The sequence below is a fragment of the Belonocnema kinseyi genome, chromosome 8 (assembly GCF_010883055.1).
Source record: "Belonocnema kinseyi isolate 2016_QV_RU_SX_M_011 chromosome 8, B_treatae_v1, whole genome shotgun sequence".
Lineage (NCBI taxonomy): Eukaryota > Metazoa > Arthropoda > Insecta > Hymenoptera > Cynipidae > Belonocnema > Belonocnema kinseyi.
The window spans coordinates 22300691-22319414 of record NC_046664.1 but is presented as its reverse complement, the minus strand read 5'-3'; the positions used below and the strand labels follow the sequence as shown (position 1 = coordinate 22319414).

Here is an 18724-nt window from a genome sequence, read left to right as displayed (position 1 = left end):
TTTCTTTAAAATTACCAATATATTGATGTATACAAACGTTCTTTAGTGCTTTTTATTTTATGTGTTAAAGTTTAAACACGATATCTCAATTCGTGTGGACGCGGTGAACACCAAAAAAAATGTTCATAACCGGGGACTAGTTTGGTCACGTGGTCACTGAAGAGTATGCCCTTAATCAAATTCTTGTAGAATAATTCTACAAAATTGCAGTTTTAAAAAAAAATTTAACTTTAAGTTCAATTTTCGATTAAAATAAGTTGAACAATTAATCGGAGTCAAGAAAATTGAGTGTTTGAAGAATGTATTATTATTAATAATATTCCACTTAAATAATGCTAGAGAGATGCGATTTTTCTTAAATTTCAGGCTTTTTCTCAAATTTTCAATTAGACTGAAGTAATAATTAATTTCAGTTTTTAAAAAAGTAATTGTTTAAACAATTTAGTTGAAGATTTTTCGAAAAAACCACAACTTTCTGGCACTTATCGAAGAAGAGATAGTTACAAACAATTATTAACTGTTTAAACAACTTTTTTGTTAACTTTAATTAATTATTACCTACATCAGTGAAAAGGGACAGAAATGTAAAAATTGCCGAAAAACCGCAACTGTCACGCATTGATATGTATGAAGATAATCATAAGCAACAATAATTTGTTTAAACAATTATTTTTGCTAAATCTAATTAATTATTCAGTCATGCCTAATGAAAAATAGACAAACAATTGAAAATTGCAGGAAAGAACCGCAACATTCTACCAACTCATCAAAGAAAATATTATTAACAATGATAATGAATTGTTTAAACAATGACTTTTTTTAAACAATTTTTTAACCTTAATAAGATGTTAATTCTATTTTCGTAAATGCGGGCTCACAGTTACGCAACTATATTCATTCTACTAACTGAATTTTATTACAACAAAAATAGACCATAAAAGGAGGAAAATTTCCAAAATTGATTGGGTACAACCAGGTATACGGACCATAGGCAAAGATGTAGAAGATTCGTAATTAATTCTAGATCTAGAAGAATGGTTTATAGGTTTTCCCCGCATTTAAATGAGAGGTTGAAACTTTAAAAGGCCTTACATTAATATGGGTGGCTTGGAAGCGGGAAATATTGAGTACTTTTTTTTACTGTTTTCTTATATTTTATTTGAATAATTGTAAACTTTAAGGCATTATTTTGTGTGTTTATATTAGTTACGTTTTTTAAACTATGTGATTCTAATTTCAAGGCAAAAGAGCCACCATTCATTTAAATCGTACAATTAAAAACAAAACTGTAAAAACTATGAATAAAAAGTTTGTAACATTTTGAAATGTTCAAGCATTTTTATCAAATTAATCTTTTGCCTGAAAAATAGCGCCACTATAAACATTGAAGTTCCTTAAGGGCATGTGACACAGCTAAATACCTATATTACCGACCACACTTTATCAGTTGACTGAATGTTTTTTTGAACCTAAGAACTTTTTTTGTAAATAAAATATCGAGCTGAAACTTTGAAAAATGTATTAGAGTACAATAAAGTACGTTTAGGTACTGCATTTTGGTAGGAACTTCACTGAAAATTATTTTATCTTTTTTCTGAACCTCGACATTTTTTGAACATTCGAACTTTTTTATACATAAAATATCGGTCTCAAACTTTGAGAAATGTAAGAGCCGAAAGAAAACTACGTTTAAGTACAAATTTTAATAATAAAATATGTAAAATATATATATTTCAACTATCAATTCCATCGGCATCAGCCGGTAACGTTGTACATGAAAATACGAACCCTGGCGGCCACTAGACGAGGCTCTAGAGGGTTCGTATTTTCGCGTACAAAGTTACCGGCTGATGCTAATGGAATTGATAGTTGACACATTTTTTTTTACATCTTTTATCATTAATCTTTGTACTTTAACGTAGTTTTCTTTCGGCTCCTGCATTTTTCAAAGTTTGAGACCGATATTTTATGTATAAAAAAGTTCGAATGTTCAAAAAATGTCGAGGTTCAGAAAAAAGATAAAATAATTTTCAGTGAAGTTCCTACCAAAATGCAGTACCTAAACGTACTTTATTGTACTCTAATACATTTTTCAAAGTTTCAGCTCGATATTTTATTTACAAAAAAAGTTCTTAGGTTCAAAAAAACATTCAGTGAACTGAAAAAGTGAGGTCGGTAATATAGGTATTTAGCTGTGTCACATGCCCTTAAAGCATTAATAAAATTCTTTTCAAATTTATGTATCATACCTTAAATTTTATTTTAAAACAATATAAATCAGTATAAGGATATACAGTTGACGCTATTTACCTTGCCGCAGATGGGACCATAAGAAAGTAATTTTTTTGGAAACGCTGTTCTCCCACTCTCAAGTCTAATCTTTATGCGTGGTGCTTGATGCGAATTGTTTCGCCGCTACGCTCGTTGCCGCGCGCAGATCAGTGTTTACAAACAGTGAAAGCTCGATTTTCAGAATACATATTGTGAAGTAATTATCTCACTTCTGGTTCCAAAAAAATGTCAGTACGTCGTTCTCTCGTAGAATAAACTAAAAAATAGGTTAGTATTTACGAATTATTGATAAACCTTTGATTAAATTTGTCATACTTGAGGTTATCTCATGTGACAAGGAAATTATCATAAGACATAAATATTATATGATTTCAAAATTTCTTTTATAAGCCTCATTAACAAAGCCTACAATGACTTTTTGCACTTGAAAATTGCCTTGAAAGACCTGAACCATTGACGGCGACGTAAATAGCGAGCGAAACAATTCTCGGGTGCCGAGCCGTCACGTTCGTGGTGAGGGAAGAGCTCGACCGAGAGTTAGGGGAAGCGGCAAGGTAGATAGCGTCGACTGTATTAGAAATTATATGTCATATTATTATTATAACCAGAATATTATTTTCAGGGAAATTATAATAAGCCTAACGACAGAAAAACAAAAAAGTGTAACAATTCGTAACAAAATATTTCTAGCCACCCCCCCCCCCCTCCCATCTCTATGGATATACGTATTTTCCAGATCTTAGAAACGTTTTGCTAGTTATTACTATTAGAATTAGGCAAAAATTAATATTGTTATATTTATTCATTTGTTTTAAACAAAAAATTTTTTTTCTGCTATAAAAGATGGCTTTTTAATAAAATACTTGAATTTTCAACCTAAACAGATAAATTCCCAACTAAAAAGTGTCATAGTTTATATTTCAATCAAAAAAGATAAAATTTATTTTAAAAATATTAACTAAAATAATGAATTTTCAACGAATAAAAATTTTTAACTCAGGAAATAAATAAGTATTTCTTGTATGTTGAACCTTCAAGCAGAAAGACGAATTTTCCCTAAAAAATTCAATTTTTAAACAAAAACTTTGACTTTAGCAAACAAATAATTTTCTACAAATGAAGCATTATTACCCAACATAAATAAAATTTTAAATTAAGAGAATTCATTTTTACCAAAAAGTTAATATTTCCTAATAAAAAATATAAATTTTTAAAAATTGGGAGAGTTACATTTTCAGTTAAAAAATTAATTTTAAAACAAAAAAAGGCTTTTCCACTAAACAGTTAAATTTGAACCAAAGACATATGCCTTCAATCCAAAAAATAATTGTTAAACAATGTAATTTAACTTTTATCCAAGTAGTTGAATTTGCAATTAAGAAATATTAATCTTCCTAAAAATAATTAAACTTTGAACCAAACAGATGAACTTTCAAATAAAAATATAAATCTTTAAAAAAAAAAGAATTCTTAACAAAGTGATTCAACCAAAATCTCTCAAACAAAATAATTAAATAATTAAGCAAAGAATTATAATTTTTAACTAAAAAGTTGCACTTTCAGAAAAAAAATGAAGATTCTACTAAAATAGATGAATTTTTAACAAAAAGGACGACTTTGTGACAAACATTTTTTAATGCTCTACCACATAATTGTATTTTTATCCAAAAAATAAAATTTTCTCCTAAAACAGATAAATTCTTATTTATAAAAATTGTTGAATTTTCAACCGTACACTTGCATTTTTATTCAAGAAAGATGAAATTTCTTCTTTTTAAAATTTCTTCTTTTAAAATTAAAATTCTTCTAAAGCAGGTGAATTTTGAAAACAAAAAGACAAATTTAAAAAGAAAAGGGTTAAATTTTCATCATAAAAGATTTCAATTGACTTTTTAATACAAAAATAAGAATTTAAAACAAAAATTAAAATTTGTGTGTAATAGTTTAATTTTTAACAAAACAGTTGCGTTTTTATCCAACACTTATATGAACTTTAAAAAAAAGTTCAAAAAACAAAATATTTTTTATTGAAAAAGTATCTCAGTTGACTTATCAGCAACAAAATATTGATTTTAAATAAATGGGTAATATCCGACAAAAAGAGATAAATTTTTAACTCAACAAGATGAATTTTTTACCAAAAAGGATGCCTTTTTAATAAAATTGTCAAATTTTAACTAAATAATAAAATTTATGACTGAGAATATGATCTTCAGGAGAAAGTATAATCCAATTTCTCCTGGTGAAAAAATAATTAAAGTTTATTATTCTAATTCCTACTGAAAAACTACGAATTATTCGCCATGTACCCCCCCCCCCCCAACTATTAAAGTGCTTTGAAAAAAGTAAAAAATAATTTTTGTTTTAGATCATTGATGTGGTTAAAAGGAGGAGATAAAGAGGCTATTGATCGAGAATTAGTTCATCTGCAAGGTCAGATTAAAGAGGCCAGTGTTTCCAAATCAGCGAAATTTTCAGATCTCTTCAAGGACAGAGGAACAATTAAAGGACTGATAATTGCTTTTGGCTTGCTTGGTGGCCAACAGATGTGCGGAATGCTAGCAGTGGTAACTGCAAAAAAATTATTAATTTTAATTTCTTCTTAAAATTGATTGAGGTGGCGATTATAAGTTGAAAGTTCTATTCTTCAAAACGGTAGCCCAAAAATATTTTTTCTCTTATTGAAAGAAATTCCCTTGAATTTTTTCAAAAATTAATAAACAAGTCCTAGTGATGCCCGGAAGTTTTTTAAACTTTTTAAATTTTTTAAATTTATTACATGGGTGAAAAAATGCTAGAAAATTTTTCTTTTCATACTATTTAGGATTGAGTATGAATACAAAATTAAAAATGATGAAAAAAATGCTGTTGAATAAACGATTAATTTTTTTAGTGTAGAAAAAATAACTTTCTAGGATTTGGCTGGATCAACATTTAGTTTATAAGTTTTTTAAATGTTTTACTTGAAACCTATTTAGTTTATGTTAATTTAACAAGTCATGGTTTTTCAACGAATTTTTTCTAGCTTTTTAATAACAATTTGAAAATCACTAAAAATGGAAAAATCTCACGAAAATTATAAGTAGACAATTTTCAGCATATTGAAAAAAGTTAATTGAAAACAAATGCTTTGATATTTTTTTAATGAAAATTGAAATGATCATAATATATTTAAACCGAATAACTTTAATTTTAATTAAAAATTTTAATGGTCCATCAGTAAAATTTTTTCAAGTGTTTGTCTAATTGAAACTGAAAAAGTTTCCAGCAAAAGAATTTTCTAATAATTAAAAATACATGCTAATCCAGCCGAATCCAAAAAACTAATTTTTTACTAAGTAAAAAATAATCCCTGTATTCAGGAAGAATTTATTTCAATATTTTCAATTTAATTTGTTTACTTTCTATCTAAAACAGTACATAACAAAATTTTCTGCAATTTTCTCAGCCCTAGAAGAAATTTCCATATTCAAGATTTCTTTAAAATCTCATAAATTCCCTACAGAGAGCCCATTGGATGAATATTAATTTCCCAAAGCATTATTTCCTAATGGCGATCCTTTTTGAAAAAATCTGCTTTAAAAAAAAATATTGATTGAAATATCTATTTTTTAAATTCCTTTTTAAAATTATGTGCGAATGTTATATAAATTTTAAAAAATGCCAATTAGTTTCTTTCATCAAGAGAAAAAACTATACAATTTTTAACACTTGTTTTGAATATTAAATTCGCTTTTTTTGTTAACTTCTGATAACATAAAATAAAATTACAGAAATTTTAAATTTTGATTTTTAGCCGTTTAAAATTGAAAATTAAGTTTCCAACAGTAGAAAATTGAAGTAAATTGAAAATTTAATTATCAGCAGTTGAGAATTAAGTAAACTAAAAAAATTAATTTTCAACACATGAAGCTTAGTTTCAAAATGAAAAAAAAACTATTTTCCTAATTTTCAACTGTGGAATTTTAAACTGTTGAAGTTTGAGAAAACCAAAAATTATATTTTCAGCAGTTGAAAATGGAAGAAAATTGAGTTCTGAATCGTTGAAAATTAGAAAAAATTCAATTTTCTTGGATTTTCACCAGTTAAAAAGTGAAGAATATTTTATTTTAAAGCGTTATAATTTCAATTATCTTCAATTGTTTACAGCTGAAAATTCAATTCTCTTCAATATTCGTCAATTGTCTTTGCAATTTTCGTCAACTTTTAGCAGTTGAATTTTCAATTTCCTACATTTTTCAATTTTTTTTTAAATATCAAAAATATGAGTTCTTAGCAGTAAAGTTTCAACTGGTGAAAATTAGAGAAAATTAAAAATTGAATTCTCAGCGTTTGAAGTTTTGAAAATTTTAAAATAGAAGAAAATTGAAAACTGGGTTTTCCACAGTGTACAATGAAACTGAACAGTCAAAAGTTGTATTTTCAACAGTTGAAAATGGAAGAAAATTTTAAATTGGATTTTCCATAGTTGAAAATTTAAGAAAATTGAAAGTTTAATTTTCACCAGTTAATAATGACAAAAATGTTTTATTCACTTTTCTTAAATTTTCAACATCATGTAAATTGAAAAGAAACAAAAAATTAATTATCAACAATTTACTGTTGAAGATTAAAGAAAATGGAAAATTCGATTTTAAACAGTTGAAAAATTAGGAAATGACACATTCATTTTTCTTAAATTTCTGTTACATAGAAATTAAAAACCAATAGAAAATTAAATTTGGAACAGTTGAATTTTAAAGGTTTGAAAATTTTAAAAAATTGAATTTTGAACATTGTCATTTTTAACAGTCTATTTTTGAAGTTTCTGTTGAGAATATTAAAGAAAATTCAATTTTTATTTAATTTTCAAAACATTAAAATTAAAAAGAATATAAAATTCAATTTTTAACTCGTTAATTTTAAACTGTTAAAAATTAAATTTCTAACAGTTGAATTTAAATGTGTTAAAAATTCAATATTTAACATTTAATTGTGAAATTGTTGAAAATTTAGTAAAATTAAATTTTCAACAAAAGAATTTTTTTAAAGTGGAGTGTTCAACAATTGAAAATTAAAGAAAAATAAAATTTGAATTTTCAGCGGTTAAAAAAGGAAGAAAATGTTTAATTGAAAAAAAAAATTAAAACATTGAGAACTAAAGAAAATGATTTTTTCTTAAATCTTCACCATATGAAATTTGAAAAGAAATTAATTATTAACAGTTGAATTATAAAGTATTGAAAATTTCATTCTCAACGTTGAAATTTATAACAGCTGACTCCTTAACTGTAAAGATTGAAGAAAATTTAAAATTTAATTTTTAACAGTTGAAAAATTAATAAATTTAAAATTTAATTCTCTAAAGATGAAGTTTGAATTAAGAATAATAAAGAAAATTCAATTGTCTTAAATTTTCAACATATAAAAATTAGAGAAAATTAAAAATTTAATTTTTACCAGTTGAACTTTAAACTGTTGAAAATTAAAATTTTAACAGTTTCATTTCAAATTCGTGAAAACTAAATTTTTAACAGCTGAATTTTAAACTGTTGAAAAATGAAGAAATTTTCATTTTTCACACTGGAATTTGTCTAATTTCAGTTCTCAGTTGTTGAAAATCTGAAATTAAATTTTCAGCTGTTAAAAGTGGAAGAAAATTAAAAATCGAGTTTTCAATCAATGAAATTTGAGTGAAAATTATAGAAAGTTTGTTTTTATTTTCAATAATTCAAAATTATAGGACAAATTTTAATTTTTACAGTTGAGTTTTAAATTGGAAAACATTTGAAAAAATTAAAAATTAAATTTTTGACTTATGAAAATTATTGAAATTATAATACTCTACAATTAAAATTTTTTCAATGTTCAAAACGGAAGTGTTGAAAATTCAAGAAAGAGTGAATTTTGTATAAAAAGAAGTGTTGAAAATACTAAAGTTACATAAATTTACACCATTATTTAACAAATAAACATTTTAATTAATAACAAAAAAAGTAAGAAAATATATTTATTCCAAATTTATTTATTCGCCATTGAGAAATAATAATTCACAATTTTAAAAATTGGAAAAATAAAGGAAGGACTGTTACCTCGGAGACTCTTTAAAATTGTTTTCAGCCGAAAGAAGATTTTAATTTGAAATCAAGAAAAGTTCAATGTTGAATTATCAAGTCAAAAAGACGAAATTTCTACAAGAAAGTAGAATTTTCAACCAGTAAAATAGTAAAATACTCGATTTTCCACCAATAAGAATAATTTTCTAACAAAAAAACATGAATTTGCAGCCAAACAGATGAACTTTTAACCAAGAAGATTAATTTTCTAACAGAAGAGACAAATTTTCAACAAAATAAATGAGTTTTGAATCAAATAGTCGAATTTTTAGCAACCCAAAATATTTTTTTTCTTCAAAAAATTAGTTTTTTGAACTCAATAAATGAATTTTAAATTGAAATAATGAATCTTCAAATAAAAAATTTATTTTTAACAAAGTTGTTTTCCTAAACTAGAACAGATAATTTTCATTCTTGCAATTACTTTTCTAACCATTAACAATTAAATTTCTACAAAAAAAGATTAATCTTAAAATGAGGAAGACAAATTTTCAATCAAAACAAATTTTTCAGTCAATAAAGAAAAAAATTCATGAAACAATGTTAAATTTCCAAGCCAAAAAGATGAATTTGCTACAAAATAGTTAAATTTTTGATGAAACAGTTTAATTATTTATTTAAAAAGTTTATTTTCAACTAAAAAGGAGAATTTAAATTAAATTAACAACATTAATTTTTGAACAAAAAATTATATTTTCAACTACTGATGTTTGAATTTTCAACAAATAAACATTTTTCAGTCAATGGCAAAAAAATTAAATAAAACTGTTCAATTTTTTAAATAAAAATTCTAAAAACTTTCAACAAAAAACATAAATTTTCAGACAAAAATAAAAGTGTTAAATTTCGAGTTAAAAAGTACATTTTGAATAAAAAATTCTTCTTTTGAACAAAAGGGTTAAATCCTCAAATTTAAGAAATTAATTTGTAACAAAAGAGTTGCCTTTTTAATAAATAAAAAAGATCACATTTTTTCCAAAAGAGTTGAATTTTCAACCAAGAAACATTTTTTAGTCAATAAAAAAAATGTCATGCAAATCTTTGGAAAAGTTAAATATTTAATACGTAATAATAATAAAAGTAGTGACATTTTGAATTTTAAAAAATTGGTAATAGAAAAAAATGCATTTTTAACAAAATAGTTGAGAATTCCAAAAAAAATATTTCAACCAAGTGTTGGCATTTTTAATATGAAAAGATTAAATTTCTGCCACAAGGATCAATTTTTAAAACCAAAAACACGAGTTTTATATAATTAAAGAATTTCGAAAAAAGTAAAAAATAATCGCTTTTTCTTGAAAACAATGTATTGATTTAAACATATGTTTCGTAGACAATTCAAATATTATTGAAATAAGTATTTGTATTCTGGAAACTGATAAACGAAATCATGAACATTTTCAGAAAAAGTCATTCTTTAAACAATTGTGAAATTGTTTCAATAATTTTTTTCTAACTAAGGAGACCGCTGATAAAGAAAAAGGGAAATAATAATAATATCCTCCTTTATTGAAAAATTGATAAAGAAATAAGTTTTTTTCTATTCTCTGCAATGAGCTATGTATTTAAACGAGAAATGAATTGTTAACAAAATACAAATATTTAATTTATCCAAATGTTTTAAAGTTGGTGTTAAAAAGGAAATAATTTAACATTCTAAATCTTTGCAATTATGCAAAGTTAAGTAAAAATTATTTAGAATTGGATCATTTTAAATTCAAATTTTATTGAAAATCAAAATATTTCTTTGTTTTAAATTAGTATTTTTAAATTTTTAAAACAACGCGTTGAAACGTGAATAATTGTAAAATAAACGCGTTTTGAAATTGAAGAATTTTTACATTAATATTTGATAATTTCAGATGAAAATATATTTATTAATTTTTTATAGAATATTTGTATTTTTATATTCAAAATTTTTTTTAATCATACATTTTAAAGTGTAAGGGTTTAAAATTGAATAATTTTATATCAATTAAAAAATATCAATTAATATTTTTAATAAAATATCAATTAAAAATAATTCTATTATAAACCGATTCTAGAACCTAGAAATTATCAAAAATTGAAAAAACATTTTAATTAAGAAAGAGTTTCAATTCAGGGAAATGAAGCTAATTTATTTCCTAATAATTTAATCTGTTTATAGCTTTATTAATAATTTGCAGGTCAGCTATTCAACAACAATTTTTGAGATGGCAGGAAGTATGCTCTCGCCTTCTATATCAACAATCATCATTGGAGTGATACAACTAACCGGTTCATATTTATCAACAGTACTTATAGATCGAGTTGGTAGAAAATTATTAATTTTAATATCCTGCGCATTGATGTGCACATGTCACGTAATTTTGGGTATTTTTTTTTATTTTCAATCCCTTGAATATGATTTAAAAGCCCTTGGTTGGATTCCAGTAACAGCTCTTTCCATTTTCGTTCTAGCGCATTGTTTAGGACTGGGTCCTGTACCTTTTATAGTGGTTTCCGAAATATTCAGACCGGAACTCGCTAGTTTGGCGAGTGGATTTTCATTATGTACATTGTGGTTTCTTCTTTTTATGGTAGTCAAATTTTTTGCTACTGCAATCACACTGATAGGAATTTCCAATTGTTTTTTTATCCTAGCTGCTTTCTGTGCCAGTACTTTTTTCCTGACGCTTTTGATCGTTCCTGAGACTAAGGGACGAAGTATTGAATCCATTTTTAGTGAATTGAATGGAATTCCTCATTTAAATTCGAAAGGAACAGTTTAAATTATTTAGATAATTAAATTAGTTGAAAGTTAATTAGATATTTTTTTATTGTTTATAGAAATATTTACTAACTGAAATTTTCGGAAATTAAACACAAATCCAATGATCAAATTTGGAGAACACTGTTAAATTTCACATTTCAAATAAAAATTAAATAAAAAAAAGAATGAAAAATAAGGCAACTCCTTCTTTCTTTTTTTCTATCGTCTTTAAAATACAATAGAAAATAGAAACGCGCGCTGGCCGCGCGATTATTTTTTTTGTTCTCGCGCAATTTTTAAATTAATATATAAAATTAATATGTTTACAAAATTTTAGTGTTTCATAGTATCTATTATGTAAAATGATAAAAAATAAAAGGCAATATTTTTGTATAATATTTTTAATATTATTTAAAATCGAATAATTTTCTACTAACAATAGAAATTTGAGACAAAAAATCTTTTTTGTTTCAAATCTCCGACTGCCGGTGGAAAAATTTTAACATTGATTAAAGTTGTACAAAAATTGTGAACTTTATGGCGAAATGGTAATTTGAAGAATAATAATGATCTGAAAAATCTTACGATTTTTCTTATTAAAAATACCAATTTTCATAGAAAAACACTAATATGACACAAGAAAAAGTTGCAAACTGTAAATATTTTTTCAAAATCTTAATAATTTTTCTTTAATATAATCGATTTCTAGTGAAAAACTTTAATACCCTGCCGGACCGAAGGAACCGAATGGAGCCTCTAAAACCCAGCAAACACGTTCTGTATCTGTTCCAGCTAAAAAAAGGAACTGTCTTCTATAACAGTTGTTACAAGATGGTGACAGAACTGTTCTAGAACATAAAAGTAACAGCTTTCTAGAACGTGACAAAATTGTGACTGAACTGTTCTAAAAGAAAAAGGTTCTAGAACATTTCTATAACTATGACATGTTCTAGAACATTTCTATAACTATGACATGTTCTAGAATACTGTGACAAAATTAAGACAGAACTGTTCTCGAACTTTGTGACGGTACGATTCTATAACAGTTTCTATGGAATTGTTTTAGAACAAACTGATCACAGACGTTCTATAATATTTGTTTCAAGTTTATTTTAGAACCGTCCCGTAACAGTGTTATATCGGAGTTCTAGAACCCTGTTACAATTGTGTTCTAGAACAAATTAGGAACAAAGATTTTTTCGCTAACACTGTGGTCGAGCTGACCCTTGCGAATATCCCTAATGTGGATATCTCGGACGTATAATTTTTGTTAGTCGGGACTGTGTACGCGCTATCCCCGATCAAAATTTATCCATGGGGATATCAAAATTTCCGCCTCGCAGGACATTCCTACGTGTTATCCCTGGGATAACCCGGGACATAAATGGTGTCAAATCGAATATCCCGGGATATCCTATTGCTGTGAGGGTTACATAACGCTGTTCCATATTTGATAAATAACCGTTCTAGAACTGCTATAGAATTGTTCTAGAACTGTTATAGAATTGTTTTAGAACTGTTATAGAATTGTTCTAGAACTGTTATAGAATTGTTCTAGAAAGGTTATAAAATTGTTCTAAAACTGTTATAGAATTGTTCTAGAACTGTTATAGAAGTGTTCTAGAACTGTTATAGAATTGTTCTAGAACTGTTATAAAATTGTTTTGGAACTGTTATAGAATTGTTCTAGAACTGTTATAGAAGTGTTGTAGAACTGTTATAGAATTGTTCTAGAACTGTTATAGAATTGTTCTAGAAAGGTTATAAAATTGTTCTAGAACTGTTATAGAAATGTTCTAGAACTGTTATAGAAGTGTTCTAGAACTGTTATAGAATTGTTCTAGATGTATTATAGAATTGTTTTAGAACTGTTATAGAATTGTTCTAGGTGTGTTACAGAATTATTTTAGAACTGTTATAGAATTATTATAGAATTGTTCTAGAAAGGTTACAGAATTGTTCTAGAAAGGTTATAAAATTGTTCTAGAACTGTTATAGAATTGTTCTAGAACTGTTATAGAATTGTTTTATAACTGTTATAGAATTATTCTAGAACTGTTATAGAATTGTTCTAGAAAGGTTATAGAATTGTTCTAGAACTGTTATAGAAGTGTTCTAGAACTGTTATAGAATTCTTCTAGATTTTTTACAAAGCAGCGTACCAATGTTCTAGAATTGTTACAGACCGGTTGTCACAGCGTTGTAGATCTGTTAAAGATTTGTTTTACAACATTTGTAATTGAATTCTAGAATTGTTCTAGAAATGTTAGAGATCGGTTGTCACAGCGTTCTAGAACTGTTACAGAATTTTTGTAACGTATGGGGGATGAAATAGTTACTCGCGTGTTCGTAACCTGTTATTAACCTGTTCGAGAAAACGTTATTTTGTGTTCTAGAACAGTTAAAGATCTGTTCTGTAACCATGTTCGCTGTGAAAGTACCCGTAAAGACCCCATTGTGTCCCTATTCGGTTCCTCTTTAAAAAGATCGAAAAAACAGCAGAATAAACTTTTAAATTGTTGAAATTCGAATTCTATGTTAAAATTACTTATAGAAGGTAACGGAATAATCGCAATAATTTTTTTTTGCAACGGTAAAAAGTTAAAAAATATATATAAGACGTATAACGCCTGTTGACAGCTACTTACAGGCTATGCGTTTGAAGTGTAGCAGTCAACAGGCGTTATATGTCTTATATTTTTTTAAACTTTTTACTGTTGCAAAACAAACTATTAAGATTGTTCCGTGACCTTTTATAGGGAATTTTAACGCAAAATCCGAATTTCAACCATTTAAAAGTTGATTTCGCTGTTCTTTCGAGTTTTTAAAATAAGGAACCGAATGGGGACACAATGGGGTCTTTACGGGTACTATGTAGGGGCTCCATTCGGTTCCTTCGGACCGCCAGGGTATACCCTGAAAAGGTTTAAAAACTTCAAATTTTTTTTTCTTACAATAATGATTTTGTTTTGAAATACCCAAATTCTAAATCTTTTTCAAATTATGAGGATTTTTGGAATAAAATGCCAATTTTTGTGTAGAACGCTAACCTTACGTGAAACTGTTTAAAGCTGTGAATCCTCTTTAAGAATTTTCTAATTGAAAATACCGATTTTCGATGGAAACCCTAACATAATCCTTGAAAGTCTAACATAACCTCAATTCGGTAAAAGTTCCGAGTCTTCCTTCAAAAAAATTGTTCTTTAATGAAAAATAACACTTTCCGACAATTAACACTAACATAATCCAAAATTGTTTAATCTCTATTAAATGAGAAGGCCTTTTGAACTAACCCGCTAAAATTCCAATTTTGTGTGCAAAACGCAAGTATAACCTAAAATTGTTTAAAGTTGTGAATCCTCTTCAAAGTAATATTTTTTTTATTGAAAATCCCATCTTCCGATGGAAAACACTAAAGTAATTCAAATTTGTTAAAAGATTAAAAATATTGTTCAAATTGTAATGATTTTTGTTTTAAAATTACAATTTCTAGCGTAAAACGCAACGTTCCTTAAACTTTTTCGAGAATTATGTCCCTATGACATATCATAATTTGTCAAAAACGTTAATAGAACCTGAAAAAGTTTAAAAAAATACAAACCTGTTGGAACTATAATGATTTCTGTTTTAAAATACCAACTTATGTCTTAAAACACCAACTTTTGGTTTAAAACTCCAATATAGCCTAAAATGGAATCAAAGTTGTGACTCATCCTTAACATTTTTTTTTAAAATTAAAAATAACAATTTCCGACAAACAACTATAACATAATTCCAAACTATTTAATCTTCTTCGAATAAGAAGGATTTTTGTACTAACAGGCTAATATACCAATTTTTGGTGCAAAACGCAAGCATAACCTAAATTATTCAAAGTTATGAATCCTCTTTAAAAAGATATTTTTTATTGAAAATACCAATTTCGGGTGGAAAACACTGAAATAATTCAAAATTGATAAAAGATTAAAAATATTTTTCAAATTATAATTATTTTTGTTTGAAAATTACAATTTTTTGTGTAAAACGCAACATAACCTAAAATTGTTTAGAAATGACGTCTCTTTATAATCTAATGATTTGTGAAAAACGTTAATACAACCTGAAAAAGTTTTAAAAATTTCAAACCTTGTTCGGACGATAATGCTTTCTGTTTTAAAACGCCAACTTTTTGTTTAAAACTCTAGCATAACCTCAATTCGTTCAAGGTTGCGACTATTTCTTTTAAAAAAATTTTGTATGAAAAATAACCATTTTCTACAAATAACTCTAACATAATCGAAAACTGTTTAATCTTTTTCAAATAAGAAGAATTTTTGTACTAACAGACTAAAATATCATTTTTTAGTACAAAAATCAAACATAACCTAAAATTCTTCAACATTGAGAATCCTGTTTAAAAAAAAATATTTCATAGAAAATACCAATTTCCGATAGAAAACATTAGCATAATCCAAAAATATTAAAAGATTCTAAATCTTGTTTAAATTGTAATGAAATTCGCGTTAAAATTACAATTTTTTGGTTAAAAAGCAACGAAACCTAGAACTGTTCAGAAATTATGTACGTTTGAAATATGATGATTTGTGAAAAATGTTAATGTTAATATCAAAATAGCAATTTCCGAGAAATAAAACTAATATAATCCAAAACTATTTAATCTTTTTCAAATGAGAAGGAGTTTTGTACTAAGAGGCTAAAATACCAATTTTATGTACAAAACGCAAACATAACCTAAAATTGTTCAAAGTTGTGCATCCTCTCTTTAAAAAAATATTTTTTATGGAAAATACCAATTTTTCGGTGAAAAAACACTAAAATAATTCAAAATTGTTAAAAGATTTAAAATCTTGTTCAAATTTTCATAATTTTTGTATTAAAATTTCAATTTTTTGTGTAAACAGTTACCTGAAATTGTTTGAAAATTATGTCACATTGAAATCTACTGAATTTGTGAAAACATTAAAACAAAGTGAAAATTTTTTTAAATTTTAATCCTTGTTCGACCTATAATGGTTTCTGTTTTAAAAAACCAACTTTGGCTCAAAACTCTAACATAACCTCAAATCGTTAAAAGCTGCGAATCTCTCTTTAAATTTATTTTTCAAAGTAAAAATACCTATTTCCGTCTAATAAGACTAACATAATCCAAAAATAACAGACTAAAACACCAATTTTTGGTGCAAAAAGCAAACATAACCTAAAATTTTTCAAAGTTGTGAATCCTCCTTACGTTTTTTTTTTAAATACCAATTTCCTATGGAAAACATTAACATAATTTAAAACTATTGAAAGATTCTAAATAATTTTTAAATTATAATGGCATTTGTTTCAAAATATCAGCTTTTGGTGTAAAACGCTACCATAGGCTCAAATTGTTAAAAGTTGCAAACGTTTCTTCAAAAAAAAATAAAAATAAAAATTACAATTTCTGACAAATAACACTAAGATAATCAAAAATTGTTTAAAGATTCTAAATATTTTAAAAACAATAAGTATTTTTGTTTTAAAATGCTAATTTGCTATGTGAAACGCTAACGTAACCTAAAATAGTTTACAAATTATGAACAGTTAATATCTAATCATTTTTCTTTGAAATAACCGATTTCGTGCTGTGAAAAAGCGAATATAGCCTCAAAAAAATATAATACATTCTTAAAAATAATGATGACCTAAAAAAAGTCATATTTCGAGAAAAAACACTAGCATAAAAAAATAGTTCCAAACTGAATCTCCTTTTACATTTGCTGATTTTCGTTCAAAATAACCGATTACTGTTGAAATATAACATTTTCTATTTAGATTACAATATTTGTTATTTTAGAAAAATGTTTTTAGTGTAAAACACTACAACAACCTCAAAATAATAAAAAGCTGTGAATCTTTCTTTTAAAAAAATATTTTTTTTTAATTAAAAATAAAAATTTTTGGCGAATTTCTTAATGTAATCCAAAATTGACAATAAGTTATCAATTTTTTTCCACTATTAAGAATTTTTGTTCTAAAATCTTTTTTTTTAGTTTAAAATGCTAAGGTAACCTAAACTTCTTAAGAAACTTTGAATAATTAATATCTGAAATTTTTTGTTTAAAATAACCAAATTCTGAAGAAGAAGAAACGTTAATGTAATTTGAAAATTTTCAAAAAATCAAGAATCTTTTTTATTTTCAATGTTTTTTGTTTTAAAATTCCAATTTTAACTAACATAACCTAAAATTGTTTAAAATTGTGAACCTTCGTTGAAATCCAATTTTTTAAAATAAAAAATAGTTCCTGACCATTTTAAATATTCTTTGAAATATAAAAATTTGTTATAAAAAAAATACCGATAATTTCCGATGAAAAACAGTAACATAGCAAAAAAAATTGTTGAAAGATGTAAAAGTTTCTTCACAATGTAATGATTTTTATTTTAAATATTAATTGTTTAGTGTAAGGCGCAAACATAATACAACAGTTTTAAAAGATTTAAAACATTATTCTAATTTTATTTATTTTTGCTTTAAAATACCAATTTTTTGTGTAAAATGGAAAATAAAAGTTGATGAATTATAAACTTTTAAATTCTAATGATTTTTATTTAAAATAAACGATTTTCTCTGGAAATTGTTAAAAAATGTTAATATAACCTAAAACTGTTCCAAAATGACAAATCTTCTTCGATCTACAATATGATTTTGGTTTTAAAAAAACAATTCTAAACAACATAACCTAAAATTGTTAATAAACTCAGTGAATATTTTTGTAAATCTAATTGTGTAAATTAAAAATACGAATAAATTCGGATGAAAAACACGTACAAATACAAATTTTTGATGTAAAAAGTTAACATAACCTAAAATAGTTTTAAGTTTTGAATCGCCTTTAAAAAAGAAATTTATCCAGCACATCAATTTTCCTAAGGAAAATACTATCATAATCGAAAATTTTCAAAAGATTATAAATATTGATCAAATTATGATTTTTGTTTTAAAATACCAATTTTTTGTGTAAAATTCTAACGCAACTTAAAATTTTTCAAAATTTATTAATTCTTAATATTTAATTCTTTTGTTTAAAAAAGTCAATTTTCAGTAAAAAAAAAAGGCAAACAGAAAGGAGAAATGTAAATTATTGAAACATTTTTTTAGAAATGTTATGTCTACTTTTGGAAACTTCAAAATTTGGCATTAAAATTCTGTTCTTAAAATATTAACAAAAGCATTAAAAAGCACAAATATTTCTCAAGTTGTAAATGTTTCTTAATTTTTTATTAAAAAAATAAAAATTAATTAATTTTTTTACATTGAGCGCTGTGTTATTTAAATTTGGTTATTGGAATCTTAAATTTTTTTAATCTTCAACAAATTTGTAATTAATTTTGAGTGTTGAATGTAAATAAAGAATTAAAATTTTTATTTATTCTGGATTTTATTTCCTAAATTTAATCAAATTAGCTGTGATCTGCGAAAAATGAAAATGTCTTTTGTTTTATACTTAAGTAAAGTATTGTTAATTTAAAAAATAAATTAGTTGGAAGATCAACTATTTTATATTTAGATGGAGCATTTTTTTTTACTTTGACCGGAGATTTAATTATTTAAAATTGTAATCTAGTATAATAAAA

General features: G+C 25.3%; 1 protein-coding gene and 1 further gene across 2 annotated transcripts in view; both read left to right on the top strand.

Moving 5' to 3' along the window:
* LOC117178057 (facilitated trehalose transporter Tret1-like) overlaps positions 1–11442 on the top strand; it is a 26025-nt gene extending 14583 nt beyond the window's left edge. For both annotated transcript variants that reach the window (XM_033369266.1, XM_033369265.1), the window contains exons 4-5: positions 4661–4859; positions 10556–11442. In XM_033369266.1, coding sequence (XP_033225157.1) covers positions 4661–4859; positions 10556–11140 — 784 coding nt within the window. In that variant the 3' untranslated portion in view covers positions 11141–11442. The remainder of the gene's footprint in view (positions 1–4660; positions 4860–10555) is intronic.
* An 826-nt stretch (positions 11443–12268) lies between these two features.
* Positions 12269–12422, top strand: LOC117179200.
* Positions 12423–18724: the final 6302 nt, after the last annotated feature.